Source organism: Kwoniella europaea, chromosome 1 (genome assembly GCF_036810445.1).
Source record: "Kwoniella europaea PYCC6329 chromosome 1, complete sequence".
Taxonomy (NCBI): domain Eukaryota; kingdom Fungi; phylum Basidiomycota; class Tremellomycetes; order Tremellales; family Cryptococcaceae; genus Kwoniella; species Kwoniella europaea.
The window spans coordinates 4853222-4872331 of NC_089487.1; the positions used below are offsets into that span (position 1 = coordinate 4853222).

Sequence of the window (19110 nt, forward strand, 5' to 3'; positions counted from 1 at the left end):
TGAGATGTCGATCACAAATGCGAGACCGTCATCAAACAGGTGCTTATGCTCAAATAGTATTGTGTGAACCTCCTCCTGAATGTACACTGTTGTCACATACAGTATCCGTCAGTCTATTCACTACAAGTGAGATCCTAGCTGTTGCAGTTGGATCTGAAAAAGTCTCGTAAAGGGAGAGAGTTATCAGCCTGGTGTATTGATCGTTGCCATGCCACACAGAGAATCTTGGTCAATTTGCCTACTATACAGTGAGATTTAATACAAATCCATCCCATGGGTACAGGAAAACGCCTGGTCAAATGGTGATAGTCGGTAAAAAATGAACGCTTGATTTGCTACGACTTATATCGGATTCCCAGCGGCTATGATCAAGGGTTTTCCTTACTGATGTCGCCTCAGATTGCAGCCAAAGCTTCGGAAGCAGACAAGATCGCAATATAATGTGTAGTAAGATCTGATTAAAGGCATGAATAAAAAGCGAGCTCAGATCGGCAATTGTGAAATGTCCACCGTGAATAACAGTGATCACCCATCACCACGCTGCAAAGGACGTTACTATCAGTCTACCTGGCAAAATGATCCTTTCTATCCCACCGAGCAAGTTCATTCTGCTGCGACCGCCATGGATCCACAAGGCTACAGGGACGTTGTTACTTGTTGTGTGGCGGCGGAGGGAGGGATCAACTTTCATCATGACATAAAACCATTTTAGTGGGCAGTCACCAGATGTGTATCAAGAGGGTAAGGTAGACTAAGTATCTCTATGGCCATCCATGTAGATTGACTTGCACACGCACGATGCATCCCAAGTATACACGGGTACGAGCTACAATTACAAAGTCAGTCAATCTCAAGAAGTGCATTGTTGCCACTCAGCGGAGAGATGCCACGTGATGACCAATCATCTCATCCTGTCATCCCTTCGCGACCCTACCCTGCTGCACCTTCAACTCATCGTCCCTCATATCACTTCGACAATACCCATCTTTCTGTATACTCCCCACCATCACTCATCATGTCTGACGAGTCATACAGGCCCGCTCTTCAGTCATATACAGCTCCTCAAGAGATCCTTGACGAGCACGCAGAGCTCGCCGATCAAGATGACACACCAGACGTCTTCGAGGACAACGCAAGGTCAAAGCAAGTTGCCGCTCGACAAAGTGATTATCATCTTCGACGATTCAACAGGGCTGATGGACAGGGAGAGGGTGAAGACGAGAGCTACGAGGATAGGATGAGGAGGATAAATTTGCAGAGGGAAGAGGAAAGGGTCAGACGTCATAAGGAGCAGTTGGAGAAGGATAAGAATGAAGATGAGAAGATGGTTTTAGATGACAAAACACCACCTAGAGCTTTGGCTGGAGATGAGACGCCCCCTAGAGCAATTGCTGGAGGTGATACACCTCCAAGGGACACTACATCACCAAAGAAGAGAAGAAGATGGGATGTGGAAGAGGTCAAGGAGGAACCCGGAGCGGAACCAGCAGCAGCACCGAAACGTAAATCTCGATGGGATCAAACACCTTCGGAAGCTGCACCAGAAGTCAAGAAATCTAGATGGGATCAAACACCCGCAGCATCCGCTACCACCTCCGCTATCACTTCCACTCCCTCTGTTGGCGGTATGATGATGGTGGAGGATAAGCGATACAGACGTATGACGGATGAAGAGTTAGATGGGTTGCTTCCAGGTGGAGAAGAAGGTTATGAGATTGTACCAGTACCGGACGATTATCGACCTGCTCCCTCGGTTAGAAAGATGGTTCCAGCCACAGCGGAACATGGATTCATGATGCAAGATGATTCCGATGCTGCCAGAGCTCGTTCTGCAGCTGGTGGTATGCAAGGGTCGCAAGAACAAACGGAGATTGAAGGTATAGGAACCTTGCAATTCTTGAAACCGGAAGATACTCAATACTTCGCAAAGGTGTTGGGAGAAGGTGGTGGCGAAGATGATGATAACTCTTATACATTGGAAGAACTGAAGGAGAGGAAGATCATGCGATTACTCCTAAAAATCAAGAATGGTACACCACCCGTTAGGAAGACAGCTCTTCGTCAGATCACGGATAGAGCAAGAGAGTTTGGTGCTGGTCCACTGTTTGATAAGATCCTTCCGTTGCTCATGGAACGTACACTCGAAGATCAAGAACGACATCTATTGGTCAAGGTCATTGATCGAGTGCTGTACAAGCTAGATGATTTGGTCCGACCCTACGTCCACAAGATTTTGGTTGTTATTGAACCTCTACTTATCGATGAAGACTATTATGCGCGAGTGGAAGGTCGAGAAATCATTTCGAATCTTGCCAAAGCTGCCGGTCTCGCTCATATGATCTCCACAATGCGACCGGATATCGATCATGTCGACGAGTACGTACGAAACACCACTGCTAGAGCTTTCTCCGTCGTTGCTTCCGCTCTCGGTATTCCAGCTCTTCTTCCTTTCCTTCGAGCTGTCTGTCGATCCAAAAAGTCTTGGCAAGCTAGACATACCGGTATTCGAATTATCCAGCAAATCGCCATCATGATGGGTTGTGCTGTATTACCTCATCTTCGAAATCTTGTCGATACCGTTGCCGACGGTCTTCAAGATGAGCAACAAAAAGTAAGAACCATGACTGCTTTGTCTCTTGCCGCTCTTGCCGAATCGGCTGCTCCATACGGTATCGAATCTTTCGACAACGTGCTCAAACCTTTATGGCTGGGTATCCGACAACATCGAGGAAAGACTTTGGCGGCGTTCCTGAAAGCTATCGGTTACATCATTCCCTTGATGGATCCCGAGTATGCTGGATACTATGTTAGAGAATGTATGCCGATCCTGATCCGAGAATTCCAAACATCCGACGAAGAGATGAGACGTATCGTATTGCAGGTCATCAAGCAGTGTGCTTCTACCGAAGGTGTTACACCAACTTACATAAAGGAAGAGGTATTACCGGAATTCTTCAAGGCTTTCTGGGTCAGACGTATGGCTCTTGATAAACGAAACTACAAGCAACTGGTCGAAACTACCGTCGAGCTGGCACAGAAGGCTGGTGTATCAGAGATAGTCGGAAGGATATGTAATGACTTGAAAGACGAGTCCGAGCCATATCGAAAAATGGTCATGGAGACCATCACGAAGGTTATTGCAAGTATCGGTGCAGCGGATGTGGATGAACGACTAGAAGTACTTCTCATCGACGGTATCATTTTCGCTTTCCAGGAACAAACACTGGAAGATACCATCATGCTGGATGGTTTCGCTACTGTTGTCAACGCACTTGGTGATCGAGTCAAGCCTTACTTGCCTCAAATTGTATCCATGATCCTCTGGCGATTGACCAACAAGTCGGCGAAAGTTCGTATGCTTGCTGCCGATCTCACTTCTCGACTTGCACCCATTATCAAGAGTTCAGGCGAAGATGGTTTGTTGAGTAAATTAGGTGTAGTGATATTCGAACAGTTGGGTGAAGAATATCCGGATGCTCTAGGAAGGTGAGTCATTCACCTTGGTTACAAAAAACAGGATATATGCTGACATCTCATAGTCTTATCGCTGCCGAGGGAGCTATCGCAAATGTTGTCGGTATGACCCAGATGAATCCACCGGTCAAGGATTTACGTGAGTGATACCACGTGTTGAGCATTGCTGACTTTTTTAGTTCCCCGTATGACACCCATCCTTCGAAATCGACACGAGAAGGTACAAGAAGCCACAATCAATCTTATCGGACGTATTGCCGATCGAGGAGCAGAGTTTGTACCTGCCAAAGAATGGATGCGAATCTGTTTCGAGCTGTTGGATCTGCTTAAAGCTCACAAAAAAGCTATCCGACGAGCTGCTGTCAACTCTTTCGGTTATATCGCCAAAGCTATTGGTCCTCAAGATGTGTTAAGTGTTCTCTTGACTAACTTGAAGGTGCAAGAGCGTCAGTCACGTGTCTGTAGTACTGTTGCTATTGGTAAGTATTCTTGGTTTCCTCATCATAAATTTCCTTGCTAATCTGCCTTGTAGCTATTGTATCGGAAACATGTGGTCCTTTCACATGTATCCCTGCCATCCTCAACGAATACAGAACCCCCGAACTCAACGTTCGAAACGGTTGTCTCAAAGCTCTCGCTTTCGTTTTTGAATATGTCGGTGAAATGTCCAAAGACTATATACATTCCGTCGTTGGATTATTAGAAGATGCTTTGACAGATCGAGATCATGTTCATCGACAAACTGCATGTGCTATTGTCAAGCATCTGGCTATTGGTGTCGCTGGTCTCGGTTACGAAGAAGCTCTCACCCACTTGCTTAACCTTGTCTGGCCAAATATCTTTGAGACGAGCCCTCACGTCATTGGAGGTGTGATGGATGCGATTGAAGCGATGAGATTGGGTGTAGGAGCTGGACCTATCCTCTCATATGTTCTTCAAGGTCTTTTCCACCCTGCAAGGAGAGTAAGAGAGGTGTACTGGCGTATGTACAGTGAGTAGTATTTCTTGATTTCAGAGAGTTCTGTGCTGATCTTTACAATTAGATACCCTCATTCTCGGTGCATCTGACGCCATGGTCCCCTTCTACCCCAACCTCGGTTCTGCTGCGGATCTGGCGACTGGACAGGACTATACTAGACACGAACTTATGATGTGGGTCTAGATAGCAATGACATGGTAGTTGAAAGTATGCATTTATTGTTGTATCACGTGTTGAGTATATATACCTCCACTTCACATGATCTGTTGTGGAGAAGATGAGAGGACTCCAAACGTCATCGGTAGTGATCCTCAAGGTTGCTTGCTTGTGTCTGATATACATTCCTCGTTGATGCACCACGACCGAGTAGGCCTGCAGAATGTCAAAAAGTGAGCCGAGAGAGGAGGGGCTAGGAAGAGAGCGAGCTGTCCTGACCACTTCGCAGATACTGGCGAATGCTGTCCACCCCAATCCACCTCCAATCCGTCCAAGCCTAATGTCCCTCACCCCGTATCCGACCCTACTGGATACGAGTATAAAGGGAGATTTGAGAGTGTTGGCGATTATAAAAAGGTCTACGTGGTGAGTAGGAATACATGATCTGCATGATGTCTTGCTGATTTCGAGACAGACAGGTTCTGATGATGCCAAGCACGCTTTGGTCGTTATATATGATATCTTTGGATTCTGGTGAGTTGAGAGTTATATAGCAACTAAATTAAGTTGACGATGCGTTAGGGATACGACCATAAGAGTGAGTATATGATCGATGGACTTAGCTAACTTATAGGGATCTGATCTACTTGCTTCTCACCTTCTTCTCACTTCGCCCACCAAAATCTACATGCCGGACGTGTTCAAGGGCAAACCTTTCCCCAAGGATCAAGATGGTAACAAGGAGGAGCTTAAGAAGTTCTTTGCTGGGACGTGAGTCTGATCGCCGAATGGAATCAAGCTGATAGAGGTAGAGCGAAGCTAGATGATCGTCTTCCTGAGGTTCTCAAATTCGCCAAGAGTCTGAAGAGAGATCATGGGATTAACAGAGTATCGATCCTCGGATACTGCTGGGGTGAGTCAACTTTCAATCTGTCCGAATGCTTAACTGACATCTTGCAGGTGGTAAACTTGCCCTCCTCTCGCTCACATCTGGAACGCCATTCTGCTGTGGTGCTGTCATTCATCCTGCTATGATTGCGCCTGAAGATGGAGAGAACTTGACTGTTCCATTTGGCTTTTACCCCAGTATGGTGAGTTAAAGTAAGAGTAGGATTGAGCTGATCAAGTAGGATGAACCTAAAGATGTAGTTGAGAAGATAGAAGAAGCTATCAAGTCTAAACCATTTGCTAGCAAATCGGATTATCATTTGTACGATACCGTGTGAGTCAACTACTTATTCTGGCAATGGAGAAAAAGCTGACATATTTTATAGTCATCATGGTTGGGCAGCTGCTCGAGCTGATCTCAAAGACCCGGAGAACCTCAAGCAATACGAGGATGTGTACCAGAGAACTGCAGATTACTTCGCAAGAGTCAAGTGCTAGATGGTATTGGGCATTGATCTATCGGATTTTCTTGAAAAGTATATATCTTCCTTTGTCGAATCTTTCGGAAGTCTTTTGCTCTCTGATCGCGCTTGTAATTAATATCACAAAATGCATAACATCCTTATTGGTTGCATACTTGAATTCAAAACCATCCAAAACGCCTGCGCCACCATCTGCTGGAAGGTCTAAAGCAATATGTATATTGTTCTCTCCTATCGAATTCTCCACTTCTACCTGGCCATGAACCATACCCCCATGAAAGTGGATTGCGTCGTCCACTAGATGAGTCAGCTGAATTCGTATCGAAAGTGGACTTACGGATAATAACAATTTCTTCCCCATCGTGAAGATCCAAGTCCTCGAGCTGTTGATGTCAACTCGTATTTTGCAAGTGAGAACTCACGTAGTCTAGCTTGAAATCCGCAACTTCCACAGAACACATTGTTATTCGAGTACAACGGTATAAGAGGTACTCCACATAGATGAGCGGTTCTTGACGTACGAACAGCTTGCAGATAGCCTGCTGATCGTTAGTGGAGATCATTCCAGATGTCACTTACCTGTTCTACAGTAGGGGCATGGCTCAGGCGGAAGAGGCAGTGGATATTGCTAGTACGGTAAGCACGAGACCCATTCATAAGGACCTACCGAGTAGTATACGCCGACTATCACATTGTCAGCTCTGTGACGTCTAGTAGACACTCACCCATTATGCCGATTTGATTCGTGAGTATGTTTGGATACTAAGGAGGATGCATGAGAATGGATTTCCGAGTTGATATAAGCTCTCAACACGGAGTATGATTTATCCTTTGTTGGGGAATAATCAAAGGAGGGTTGAGCGATGGAAAGTATAAGAGGGGTCAAGGGGTGAGTATGGATTGCTGGTTACTATCATTCCATAAAACATAATATACCATGTCGTCGCTTGAAGGTAAGTTGGCCCAACCGGGTACGTACGCTGATGGATCTTTAGTTCATGTTCCCGCTACTCTCCCACACACATTCGACTTGGATCCGCTTGTCAATCACTTCAACAACAAGCCGTTGCCCGAAGGCGCCTGTGCTCTAATCGACCTTCCGGGCAATGTCTTCCTCGAGACCGAGGACGAAGTCAATGTGATTGCAGCCAGTCTTTGGGTCTTATGCGTGAAATACGATAACCTTCCTGCTGGCGAGAGACCAACTACGAGGGATAACCTAAGAAGGGTGAGTGATACCTCATGTGACTTGGCTAACATGCGCAGTGGATTAGCAGACACCGAGGAGAAGTGATCAATCGATTGGCCGGGAAAGTAGAACCTCCATTTCGTGAGTGATTGATCATTTGTATTTGAGCTGATGGTATAGATGCGTGGACGATCGATCAAATGGAGAAAGACGTATCTCAAATGCTTGATGAAGTTCTCGCCAAAACCCTTCCGGTAGACAAAGATGCGAAGGGAAAGAAATGAGATAGGTATAGATAGATTATATGCATTATGAGATTATACAACTGTACAACTAATGACAAGTCAGCATCACATCGACTGACTGATGTTAAGAATTGATTATACTTATACTCACTTAAGCGAATCTTCTTGCCCTTTCATAAGCTCTCATCTCCTCATCCAATTCCGCTTGAGACTTTGGTTTTGGTTTCTCCTTTTTAGCCTTTGCTACAGCTACAGGTTTATCCACGTCCATCGCATCTTTCCCAGCAGCCTTTGCTTTAGCTCGTCCGACTTTAGCAGTACCAGTAGATAATTTCGTTGCTTTGCCTTTGGTTTTGGCTGATGCATGACCTTTGGGTGAACCCTGGAGTCGGGACAGAAGAGCAGCACCTGAAGCACCGGATTTGGCGAGATTGGCTTTCTGCTTTTCCAGGAGACTGAACAATTGATCAGCAGGGTGAGCAAACTGGTAGGAGGATTTACTCACGCCAACTGTTTATCCTTCCCTTGAGCTGGTTTACTCAGTCGTGCTAAGAGCTTCAAACCAGCTGGTTTCTCATCCACCTTGGCATTTGGTGTGGCTGCACCGTTGGTCTTGTTCTTGGGAGCTTTGGTAGGATTTGTAGGTCGAGGAACGGAAGTGGATGGGGCGGTTATGGAAGTGGAAGCGGCGGAAAGAGATTGGTTGGCAGGGAGGATGTGCTGAACAGACATGGTATAGGCTGATAACATCAGCACAAGTTACTCCCTCTTTTAACTCACTTCCATCGATCTGTTGTCCGGAGTAATTCGTCCTGATCTTCTCAGCATCGGCAGCGTTAGCGACGTAGACAAGAGCGATACCGCAGAACCTTCCATCCGGTCCACTGAAACATGTCACCGAGGTGGTTATTGGGGATAATCGCAATGGATCTGAGAGGAGTAATTCCTATATTCCCAACATTAGCTTGACCCTCGTAAGGTCAGATGAAACTATGACCATGACCTACCCGAAGATCTTTCTCGCTGATATCGACGGGGAGACCAGAGAAGAGCACTTGTCTGGCTTGGGAGGTGACTGCGGCAGAAGAGGAAGAAGGGGGGTTGAATGGACGAGGGGGAGCGGCTGAGGTGGATTGGTAAGGGTTTGAGTAGTTGTACGCCATGGTGAGTGGACTGATCTATGTCGCTGTTATATGCTTATGATTATGGTGGTTGTCATTACAATAAGTTAGGTGAGAACTGTGATCATGTTATCATCAACATGCATTATGGTATGAGACATGAGACAGACGCGTAGAAGTGCCACACCCTCATTATCACCGCGGTGTTATAACTTCTTATCCTCGCCACTGGGAAGTTTTTATCAATTTTAACTATTTTTGCAGTTTTGTTTTTGCCACGTGGATCTGTTGTGCTGGTTGCTGTTCCCACCGCTTTCTATCTTTTCATGGGTATGTTATCCCATCTCTTTTGTCCTTCTCCTTCTTCTCCTTCCTCTTCTTCACTCTTTCACGAGAGAACATACATCCAGTCTGTAAAGGTGAGTATATCAGAACCAGCATCAGCTCAACCCCAGTTGACATTGCTGACCCCCTCTCGACAGCCCTCAAAAAAAACCCTACGTAATTGCCAATTACCAATTTCACGTGGTCGATCCAACTCTTATCACAGAAAAATTATCAAAAAACAAGTTATCAATAATGTCCACCGACGCTACTTCCCCCGCCCCAGCGGCTGCCAAGCCTGCTGCTCCTGCCGCATCCACTCCCAACGCTGAGGCTCCCGCTGCCGCTCCTGCTCAACAACAACCTTCAGCTTCAGCCAGTCTTTACGTTGGTGAGCTTGACTCCAGCGTCACCGAGGCTATGCTCTTCGAGATCTTCAACATGATCGGTCCTGTTGCCTCGTAAGTGCATTGCCTCACCATAGTAGACCATATCTGACTTCTTGCTAGTATCCGAGTCTGTCGAGACGCTGTCACCAGACGATCCCTCGGATATGCCTACGTCAACTACCTCAACGCTGCTGACGGTGAAAGGGCCCTCGAGCACCTCAACTATTCCCTCATCAAGAACAGACCTTGTCGAATCATGTGGTCCCAGACCCAGCTTTGAGAAAGACTGGTCAAGGAAACATCTTCATCAAGAACTTGGATGAAGGTATCGACAACAAGGTGAGTAATGGTGTTGAGGTGGAATTGGTCTATATCCTGACCAAGAGTATAGGCTCTTCACGATACTTTCGCTGCTTTCGGTGACATCCTTTCTTGTAAAGTTGGTACCGACGAGACCGGAAAGAGCAGAGGTTTCGCGTGAGTAGCACTATCTTCACCGTTAGATATTGCTGACTGACATCCCGCAGCTTTGTCCACTACTCCACTGGCGAGGCTGCCGATGCTGCTATCAAGGCTGTCAACGGAATGCTTCTCAACGACAAGAAGGTTTTCGTTGGTCACCACGTCGGAAAGAAGGAGCGACTCTCCAAGGTCGAGGAGCAACGATCTCAATTCACCAATGTTTACATCAAGAACCTCGACCCAGAATTCACCGACGCTGAATTCGAGGAACTCGTTAGGCCCTTCGGTGCTACCGTCTCTGTCGCTTTGAGCAAGGACGAGTCCGGTGCCAGCAAAGGTTTCGGTTTCGTCAACTTCGAATCTCACGAAGCTGCTAGACAAGCTGTTGATGAGCTCAACGACAAAGATGTCAAGGGACGAAAGCTCTACGCTGGACGAGCTCAAAGTAAACTCGAAAGAGAGAGCGAGTTGAAGAAGAGTCACGAGGAGAAGAGAATGGAGAACGAGGCTAAGTCTGCTGGTGTTAACCTTTACATCAAGAACCTCGATGGTGAGTTTATAGATATGGTAGATGTCTATAACGAAGCTGACGTCTCGCAGATGAATGGGATGATGACCGACTCCGAGCTGAATTCGACTCCTTCGGTACCATCACCTCTTGCAAGGTCATGAAGGATGACCACGATGTCTCAAGGGTGGGTTATCCTTCTCTTGTTTTGCATCACATTTGAACGATGCTGACTTCTCTGCAGGGCTTCGGTTTCGTCTGCTTCTCCGCTCCTGAGGAAGCCACCAAGGCTGTCTCCGAGATGAACGGTAAAATGATCGGTACCAAACCTCTTTACGTCGCTCTCGCTCAACGAAAGGATGTCCGAAGACAAGCTCTTGAATCTCAAATCGCTCAACGAAGCAACATGCGAATGCAATACGGTCCCGGTGGATTCGGTGGTATGCAAGGTTACATGGGTCAACCCGTCTACGGTTACCCTCCTATGCCAGGATACGGTCAACCCATGCCTGGTATGCCCCCTATGAGAGGTCCTATGATGGGATACCCCGGTGGTCCTCAAAACGCCATGCAATCCAGACCTCGATACGCTCCTGGTGGTCAACCTATGCCTGGTGCTCCTTACGGTGGACCTCCTCCTATGGGTGGTGCTTACGGTGGAGTTCCTCCTCAATACCCTGTCCGACCCGGTGGTGCTAGAATCCCTGCCGCTCCCTCTACCAACGGTCCTCGAGGTGCCGGTGGTCCCAGCCCTGTCGGTGTTCCTCAAGGTCTCCCTCGAGCCAACGGTCAAGCTAGACCTCAAGAAGCTCAATCTCAAGCTCCTCGACTTGATTCTCAAACCTTGTCTCGAGCTAACCCTGCCGAGCAAAAGCAAATGTTGGGTGAAGCTCTGTACCCCTTGATCTTCGAGTGAGTGGTACATTGCATTCTGCGATGGGTCAGTGCTGAATATACATCCCATAGGACTCAACCTGATCTTGCTGGTAAGATTACTGGTATGTTACTCGAAATGGACAACGCCGAGCTTTTACACTTGGTCGAATCCCCTGCTGCTCTCCAAGACAAGGTCGACGAGGCTCTCCGAGTCCTCGCTGAGTGGGGCAAAGGTGATGAGAAAGCCAACGGTGATGCCACCGAGGCCAAGGAGGAGGTCAAGGAGGAGAAGGCTGAGTAGATGGACATTTTTGTATAACCTGTATAGCGACACCTTACATTCGTTTATTGATTCCGTTGGGTCGTTGAGGGCATGCAGACTGTTTGTGTGAGAACAAGTTTGCATACATAGCATTCCATCTACAACGGAGATCGGATCTCACATGTCCATATCACAGGTCTATCTGTTTCTATTGTCACTAGTGGGTTTTCTGGTACAAGGTGATTCGAAGTTGAGACGTTACCATTAAGCGACGTTTCCCAGTCTTCTTGTCAGCGAAGCTCGTTCGAAGTATGACTTACCTGTATCCCACTTCAGACCTTTTGTCTTCACTCTAGCACTATCTATACCGACTGGTAATATCCCACACGTCTGTCCCATAGTATTATGGTCGATTTGTATATTGTGTCGACCCTAGAGAGCATCAGCCTTGACTTCCTTCGTTGAACTCACCTCGCGTAATAGCCAAGCGAACGATTCTCCGTCTAGCACATATATCTCTCGATGTAGCTTATGCAGTAGGGACATGGTATGTACCGTCTGATCCACTCGACCTGATAATCCCCCTAAGAGGACTAGGGCATAGTCTTCAGGTACCTCTGCAATGCATTTCATCAGATCCGTTGAGTATTCATCTTTATCCTGGATCACTCGGACATCGTGTGAGGTATAGTATAATCGTACGTCGTCTCGTATCGAGTCGAAATCACCTTTGACAATATCAGGGAGGTATCTGAGAGAGATCAGCTTTGTTTTGAGATCGACGACTTACTTCTTATCACTATCGACGTCGTATAACCTATTAGCCCCTCCATCTGCACATAATGTTATCTTGGCTGATTTCCAAGCTTCCTCCAATAGGTCTGAACGAATTGGTTGGTTGACTATGATCAAGGCGTAAGATTTAGATGATTCCCCTCGAAGGAGCTCAGAGCATGTCCAAGTGGTAGTGGTGGTGGTCATATCGAGATGAATAGGCAAGGTGAAAGTATAGTTGATTGCTAAAAAAGTTGAAGATGTCAATCTCACCTTCTGGCTTACCTCCACTGTACTCCCAGAGAGCGAAAGCACCCTCTTGTAAGAAAGCAGCCTCTACACGTAACGTAGACTCCAGTGATCTTCCGTCCAAACCATACATATATCTACATGCATGCCCAGTACAGACATGAGCCCTCACGATGCATAGCAGCATCTCTGCGGGATATGAATCCACATTGGTGATGTATGTAGGGGTCAGTGACCACGTGATAGCCACGATTGTTTACATCAATTCCATCATGCATGTTAGAGCTCGATGAAAGATGAAAGAGCAAGTTTGATTTCATTCATGTATACATACGGTTCACTACATCATTTCACAGCCAAAGTCCTCATCATGCCTGATGGTCAGCTCTTAAGATGACGGTGTCCACCACATTCCCCAGGGCTAGACGGGACATCTGGTCCGAGTTGGACGAAGACGAGGAGTTCGATAATCTCGGAGAAGGAAAGGAAGAAGCAGATTCCTACGATGAAGAGGTGAAGAAGGATATCAGGTGGAAAGAGACAGGTGGTCGAGCCGAAATGAAGCAGGATTGTCTGAAAAATATTTCTGCGGTAGAAGGACCGGAACAGACAGACTCTATTGCACCCTTGCATGACCAAGACATCCCAAGATCAGCAATAGAAGAGGTTCCAGAAGATCCACCTTCCTCCCCTCCAAACGCACCTGATCCTTCTATCATTGCCGACACTACTTTCATACCACCTTCTTTCTGTCCTTCTAACATTTTACAAACTTCTACCCCTCGAGCTCACACCTCGACATATCCTTCTGTGCCCACTCCAAGCGATAATGGAACTCCCAAGCTTCCTCATCCAGCACCAGTCAATCAAACTTCGACCTCTCGTATCCTCTCGTCCAGAATTCATGAAACGCCGGAATACATAGCTTCTCCTATAGATTCACCCTCTACCAGCTTGTATCGTCCATCTATAGACCCAACTTCCGCAGGAGAAGGTCGAGGCAAGAGAGATGATCCATCTACTCCGGTACCTATCGGAAGATCCGCATTGTCCGATATAAAATCGAAGAGAGACCATCAAGCGATCTCCAAGCATTTTGACCTACTGAGCAAGGTGCTGGTCAAGGATCCGATAAAAGGGAAAGGCAAAGGTAGACAACCTATCGGGAAAGCACTTAGCGTTGCTGCTGGGTTAGGAGGCAAGGTATTTGATGGACTTCGGTTCTGTTTGACTAGCGAGGTCAATCAGGCTGCTAAGCTCAAGCAGAGAGCAGATATTGTGAATGGGTCTTGCTCTTATCGTCATCAAAATAAAGCTGATGATTCATGTTACCCTCTTCTAGATTACCAATCTCGGCGGTCAAGTTGTTCTACAACCCGATACCGCTATCACCCATGTCATCTATGACGCCGGGAAGTCTGCTTCTCTCCTAGCGGCAAAGCTGGGTTTGGAGACATTGAGCGAACTTCCTGAGGGTACTGTATGTGTCAAGTGGGACTGGGTAGTCCAGTGCAAGATGGCTGTAAGTTTCATCTCATAAATTGTCTCAACCAACAACAATTGACAGTTTCTCGAACAACGATAGGGAAGAAAGCTCGATCCTACGCCTTGGTTGAGCTTTCCCAAAACGTCATTCTCTCGAGCAGTCTCTGCGAATGCCATACGACCCACTTCTAGGATATTTGATATTACGGATCAGTTGAGAGGTCAAAGTGTTGCTATCACTAGGTATGTATGACCAACGGTTCTTTGTCAAGAAAATGTACTGACTTCTTCGTTTGCGTATAGAAAACGCGAACCTACTGCTTCTGACTCGGATACCGAAGAGTCACTGAGAAAGCGAACTCGACTTGGTCAGACAAAATCAATTACGCTCTTCCCTCCTGTGATAGAGCGATCCGAGACCAACGGTGTAGCTGGACAATCGAAGATACACCAAATGGCAAATATGGATATAACGGTGGCCACAGAGCATAACCTACCATCTGGACCGGGTTGGGAGAAAGCGTCAAGAACGGAAAGAGATGCTCTGGACGATATGATTGCTGGTGTCGTCGAGGGCAGCTTAGAAGATCCAGAAGTAAGTAGACGATTGGACCTGGAGAGTCAGTGGGATCACTAAGTTCAGCTGGTTACAGGCTTCTGACGAAGATGATGAGCAGAGAGATGAAGATGAAGTGAACAAGCATTCGACAACAGTAAGTTGCTTCCTACTTCCTGAAAACATAAATTGCAGCTTAACCCTATCTTCCGATTGCAGGGCGTTAATACCAAAATCAACGGCTACAAATGCAGCCAGAAGAATGACGGGAAAGGCTATACTGGTCCGAATGAATGGCTGGCCAAGAAGTTTGAGGAACTACATGACTTGTATCAAGGTCAGGTGGGCAAGAACAGCTTTGCCATTAGAGGATATCAGCGTGGTGAGTAAGACACACGCCAATTGGGAGTATAAATGCTTACGCTCATGTCTATCTTATCATAGCTGCTGGGATCATGCGACGTAAGTTCATGCTTCGAAGGTGACTTTTGCGAAACCGTGTTGAGAATCAATTCAGGAATTGATTATCCTATAACCACTGGTGCACAAGCAAGAGCGATCCCAGGTATCGGCCAGAGCCTTGCAGATAGAGTCAGTTAACCATACGTCATGCGGTGATATAGAACTGACTGTCCATCACAGATCGACGAGTTCCTATCTGGAGCACAAGGACGTGCGTTCTACGAAAACACCGAACAAGCTCGCTGTATCGCTTTATTTAAGGATATCTACGGAGTCGGTATGTACAGTCTTCTCGGAGAAAGTTGGATTCTTTGCTTACCATTTTGGACTGTTAGGTCGTCATCATGCGAATGATCTGTATCGACTTGGCGCCAGAACTATTGACGATCTACGTTCCGGCAGATTCGCTCTTACCGCCGGTCAAATGATCGGTCTACAACTTTATGAGGATCTAAGAGCAAGGATACCAAGAGATGAATGTAGACAGATCTTCGAGATTATCCGTTCTGAAGCTCAGGCGATCGATGATCAGTTATGGATAGAGATCATGGGTAGTTATCGACGTGGACAAGAGACCAGTGGTGATGTCGATATTCTCATTACCCGTAATGGTGGAGAGGTGAATGGTAAGAAGGGAGTACTTGGAGAACTGATCCGGCGATTGAAGAAAAGAGGTCTGATCACTCATGACGTGAGTCTGTCAAGACCCTACGGTTAGATTAACAATTGAGCTGATGTTTGACTGATCATAGCTTGGCACACCCACTGTTTGGGATGCACCGGAGGCGAAATGGATGGGTGTAGGTAAATTGAGCTCAGTACATAAACATCGGAGGATAGGTAAGCGACATCCTCGCGAGCTCGGCGGCATTAGCTGATTTGTCGGGGTATGTTTTCAGATATTCTTTGTATACCGTTCGAGCACTGGGGAGCTGCTTTACTTTACTTTACGGGTGAGTTTATCTATCTATCTCTTTTATCGGTGCGACTGACGTTGATCTATATCAACTTTTCAGGCAATGAAGTTGTGGGTATCTCAGCTATCATCAGGTCGAACGTGTCCTCAAAAGCTAACGATTATCATCAGTTCAACCGTTCCATGAGGCTTTATGCCAGAAAAACAGGTTACAACCTCAATCAGAGAGGTTTATACAAAGGTGTTCTGAGGGGAAAAGATGGACTGAAACAGACTGAAGGCGAGTACGGTCTTACCGTATTCTCACTGAAAGTTATATACTAATCCGCAATGCAGGGGAACTGGTCGCTTCCCGTACCGAGCAAGATATCTTCAATGCTCTTGGTTTGAGATGGAGGTGAGTGGTGGCTTCTTCATTAGTGTAACAGGAGCTGATCAACTCCCATCCCCGATTAAGACATCCCCACCACAGAAGACCTTGATTGTTGATCGCTATGAGATCCTTGTTAATTTCTGCATACTTCGCATTCTTGTGATATCTGTTGTACCTTGCCTACTTGTTGTGTGAGACCTCTCAGTGTACTGCTACATTAATAATGCATGTTGGGTTCATGATTCACAATTTTATATTTTCATGATTACTTTGATTACTTCTTAACTCATACCTACACTTCGGAAACCATTAAGGTTCTTTGAGTTCGTTTCTTGCCCAAGCATCTGCAATCTCCTCGCCGGTGATCGTTCTGATTGAACCGGGAGTAGCGGTCGAGCCAGAGATGGTGGAAGAGATGACATCCACAACGGTACCGAGGGTTGTCTTTTCTTGGTGGAAGTGTCGGATCTCATCTACTTTGACTTCGAAGACTACCACTCGAGGATCAGAAGGTGAACCATCGTGAACTCCGTCACCTTTATCGGCGAACCAAGCTTTGATAGTTGGGTTCCAGAGCTTCTCAACTACTGCGTGATCTTCGATTCGACTATGTTTCCAATAACCACATCAGTCAGATGGAACCTACAAGTTATAGTGGAATACTTCTACTCACCTGGCTTTACCGGCGATGGAAGCCCAGCCGGTGTTATTTTGAGTACCGTCAACGGCGATGTTGACGTGAGAACTGCATTGACATGTCAGCATTCATTCTGACAGCAATGTTCGTCTATTCAACTCACTCTTGTTGTACTTCCACATCCTTGTGTGACTCTTTGTCATAGATGAACCTGAATTTCCAATCGGGGGTGATCTCGGCAACAGCCATCACTCGAGCGTGGAGGGATCCATCGGAATCTCGAGTAGTGAGGATGACGGCCTTTTGAGCCTTGAAGAAAGCTCGAAGGGTGGTGAGCTTCTCGGTGAGAGAGGGAGAAGTGGAAGCGGCGGCAGAGTATTGGTCAGACATTTTGGTTGTACTGTGTAGTGGTCGAGAGTATATAGGAGTAACACGGGACGAATATGGAGTGAGACGGTATGGGATAGGAAGGCGAAGAGCAGAAGAGGTGGTGATCGGTCGTAGGGTTGTGATTGATCGAGTAGAAGTGGAAGCGGGTCGTACAACCTTGGTCAGCATGTTGATATTGTTGTGCAAGTGTTTGTATGGTTCACTTACAAGTTGATTGAATGGTAATTTGTTGAGGAGAAGGAGAGCAGTATTGACAGTGACAAACCACCGATCGTCGTATATATACTGTAGTGTGGTAGGTAATATGGATTCCTTTGACGTCATGATCCGGATGATGAGGTGATTATTTCATGATACTTGATCGGTTATTTCTTAAGGAACGGAGATAATCATGACACAGTCAATTGAAATTTCTCCATCCTCTCCATCTTCTCCACGATGGGCTATGTTGAAACAGCATACATAGAACGTAGATCATCGTATAGAGGGTTAGGATACCCAGCATCAGCATTGGCAGGACATGCTCCTACCCTCGTCGTTCCCCACTTACAAGCAGTCAACTTTCCCCAAGCAGTTCTATAGGCGTTTCTTACAACATCTGCAGCTACTCCCGGATCCCCACATATGGTCGATACTCATCCCTCGCTTCAGAACGCTGTTGAGGCAATCATACTACAATACTACCGTAAAGCATGTTAGTCAACAGTCAAGTCCCGAGGAGATACCGGCCGAGGAAAGCTCGATAGCAGCATATGAAAGGGTGAAACAGTGGAAGAGGGAAAGAGCGTCGAAGAGGGCTGAAAGGGTTAGTTGAACAATTCCGTATACATAGATCAGCAGGCTGAGGCTTTTCCATTCGACTAAACCATATAGGAGCTCCAAAGACTTCGTGCAGCTGTAGCTTGTCATCCACATGCGTTGACGCGGCTGATTGAAGAAGCATATGGTCAAAGAGGTGTTATCAGGCATGATCTCCTCAAGGTGACTATTCCTTTTTTGTTTTGTAGAATTGATCAGATCCATGATTCGGAACTGATTCGTACTGAAGTGCTTGAGCTGATTGATGAGGTTTCATACGCTGACAGGCCATCTCCTCACCATACTCCGTCAATCCCCACTTCGACCCCCTCCCACCTCCTCTACAACCTCTCAAACCCCCTGCGCCAGCTCCTTCAGAAGCTCAGCCTCGAGCTCGAAAAGAGTTTCCTCCATGTAGAGTAAGAGCCGAACTCAGAAGATCGATCGAACGGGATTGGAGCATGGTCAAGCCTCCGTTGCTACTTTCATCCCCTGCATCAGATGAACAGGATACATATATGGGGTCTAATGGTTGGGATAGACGGGCAGTGGAAAATCTGCGCTTGCTATCAACCCACTACGATTCATCCCGGACAGATCAGCTGAATAAGCTGGATTTTACTTGTCTTCAGCCTCACGTTCGACGCTTATTCCCCAAGAAGCGCGTACCTTCGTTAAGGGAGCCCTGCTTCGCACCCCCACGTCCAAAAGCGACTCGACAGAATCCCAATATATGGGGTTTACCCCGTCGACTGGATTGGAGACTTCTCAACAGGACTTATAGAAGGTTTTGGGATGGACTGGTATGGGTACGCCCCATCGAAGTAGGACATCAAGATAGGTGGACAAGGTGTTCATACGAGGAAACGAAGGATCCACCTGAGGTGGTGCTGGCTGGTTCGAATGACCAAAGATTGATAACTAAGAAATCCAGTAAGAAGCGTAACAACACTTCCACGATTGAACCCGATAGGTGGACCGAAGCGACGGAGGACGATATGAAATGGTTAAGTTGCGATCAGGATGCGAATAGTAGAAATGTACTACTGTAGATATAATAGATATCAAGCGATATTATATCTCTTCGGTAGATTTAGTTGACCTTAATAACATGC

At 46.6% G+C, this 19110-nt stretch overlaps 10 protein-coding genes across 10 annotated transcripts; 7 read left to right on the forward strand and 3 right to left on the reverse strand.

Annotated features, from left to right (window-relative positions):
• Nucleotides 1-1015: 1015 nt before the first annotated feature.
• On the forward strand, nucleotides 1016-3621 carry V865_001842 (uncharacterized protein; the record flags this gene model as incomplete). The annotated part of the gene is made up of 2 exons (XM_066225656.1): nucleotides 1016-3486; nucleotides 3540-3621. 2 exons carry the CDS (start codon nucleotides 1016-1018, stop codon nucleotides 3619-3621), a joined length of 2553 nt encoding a protein of 850 aa, XP_066081753.1.
• Nucleotides 3622-3661: 40 nt separating this feature from the next.
• V865_001843 (uncharacterized protein) lies at nucleotides 3662-4636 on the forward strand (the record flags this gene model as incomplete). Its single annotated transcript, XM_066225657.1, has 3 exons — nucleotides 3662-3953; nucleotides 4007-4465; nucleotides 4518-4636. 3 exons carry the CDS (start codon nucleotides 3662-3664, stop codon nucleotides 4634-4636), a joined length of 870 nt encoding a protein of 289 aa, XP_066081754.1.
• A 196-nt stretch (nucleotides 4637-4832) lies between these two features.
• Nucleotides 4833-5995, forward strand: V865_001844 (uncharacterized protein; the record flags this gene model as incomplete). The annotated part of the gene is made up of 9 exons (XM_066225658.1): nucleotides 4833-4842; nucleotides 4899-5035; nucleotides 5085-5143; nucleotides 5192-5207; nucleotides 5316-5380; nucleotides 5497-5522; nucleotides 5570-5700; nucleotides 5767-5831; nucleotides 5884-5995. 9 exons carry the CDS (start codon nucleotides 4833-4835, stop codon nucleotides 5993-5995), a joined length of 621 nt encoding a protein of 206 aa, XP_066081755.1.
• A 921-nt stretch (nucleotides 5996-6916) lies between these two features.
• On the forward strand, nucleotides 6917-7452 carry V865_001845 (uncharacterized protein; the record flags this gene model as incomplete). The annotated part of the gene is made up of 2 exons (XM_066225659.1): nucleotides 6917-7223; nucleotides 7349-7452. The coding sequence occupies 2 exons, from the start codon at nucleotides 6917-6919 to the stop codon at nucleotides 7450-7452; spliced, it is 411 nt and encodes a 136-aa protein (XP_066081756.1).
• Nucleotides 7453-7564: 112 nt separating this feature from the next.
• V865_001846 (uncharacterized protein) lies at nucleotides 7565-8576 on the reverse strand (the record flags this gene model as incomplete). Its single annotated transcript, XM_066225660.1, has 4 exons — nucleotides 7565-7868; nucleotides 7919-8133; nucleotides 8177-8359; nucleotides 8421-8576. 4 exons carry the CDS (start codon nucleotides 8574-8576, stop codon nucleotides 7565-7567), a joined length of 858 nt encoding a protein of 285 aa, XP_066081757.1.
• A 537-nt stretch (nucleotides 8577-9113) lies between these two features.
• V865_001847 (polyadenylate-binding protein, cytoplasmic and nuclear) lies at nucleotides 9114-11394 on the forward strand (the record flags this gene model as incomplete). Its single annotated transcript, XM_066225661.1, has 8 exons — nucleotides 9114-9319; nucleotides 9368-9444; nucleotides 9516-9586; nucleotides 9639-9724; nucleotides 9775-10259; nucleotides 10310-10404; nucleotides 10462-11129; nucleotides 11184-11394. 8 exons carry the CDS (start codon nucleotides 9114-9116, stop codon nucleotides 11392-11394), a joined length of 1899 nt encoding a protein of 632 aa, XP_066081758.1.
• Nucleotides 11395-11513: 119 nt separating this feature from the next.
• On the reverse strand, nucleotides 11514-12336 carry V865_001848 (thiamine pyrophosphokinase; the record flags this gene model as incomplete). Its single annotated transcript, XM_066225662.1, has 4 exons — nucleotides 11514-11584; nucleotides 11676-11745; nucleotides 11827-12106; nucleotides 12173-12336. 4 exons carry the CDS (start codon nucleotides 12334-12336, stop codon nucleotides 11514-11516), a joined length of 585 nt encoding a protein of 194 aa, XP_066081759.1.
• Nucleotides 12337-12771: 435 nt separating this feature from the next.
• Nucleotides 12772-16279, forward strand: V865_001849 (uncharacterized protein; the record flags this gene model as incomplete). Its single annotated transcript, XM_066225663.1, has 15 exons — nucleotides 12772-13656; nucleotides 13721-13900; nucleotides 13964-14106; nucleotides 14167-14458; nucleotides 14517-14576; nucleotides 14639-14801; nucleotides 14864-14881; nucleotides 14937-15010; nucleotides 15062-15158; nucleotides 15217-15572; nucleotides 15634-15721; nucleotides 15781-15834; nucleotides 15898-16077; nucleotides 16134-16194; nucleotides 16255-16279. The coding sequence occupies 15 exons, from the start codon at nucleotides 12772-12774 to the stop codon at nucleotides 16277-16279; spliced, it is 2676 nt and encodes an 891-aa protein (XP_066081760.1).
• Nucleotides 16280-16479: 200 nt separating this feature from the next.
• Nucleotides 16480-17197, reverse strand: V865_001850 (uncharacterized protein; the record flags this gene model as incomplete). Its single annotated transcript, XM_066225664.1, has 3 exons — nucleotides 16480-16777; nucleotides 16844-16915; nucleotides 16971-17197. The coding sequence occupies 3 exons, from the start codon at nucleotides 17195-17197 to the stop codon at nucleotides 16480-16482; spliced, it is 597 nt and encodes a 198-aa protein (XP_066081761.1).
• Nucleotides 17198-17717: 520 nt separating this feature from the next.
• On the forward strand, nucleotides 17718-19047 carry V865_001851 (uncharacterized protein; the record flags this gene model as incomplete). Its single annotated transcript, XM_066225665.1, has 3 exons — nucleotides 17718-18002; nucleotides 18071-18178; nucleotides 18283-19047. 3 exons carry the CDS (start codon nucleotides 17718-17720, stop codon nucleotides 19045-19047), a joined length of 1158 nt encoding a protein of 385 aa, XP_066081762.1.
• Between the last annotated feature and the right edge of the window lie 63 nt (nucleotides 19048-19110).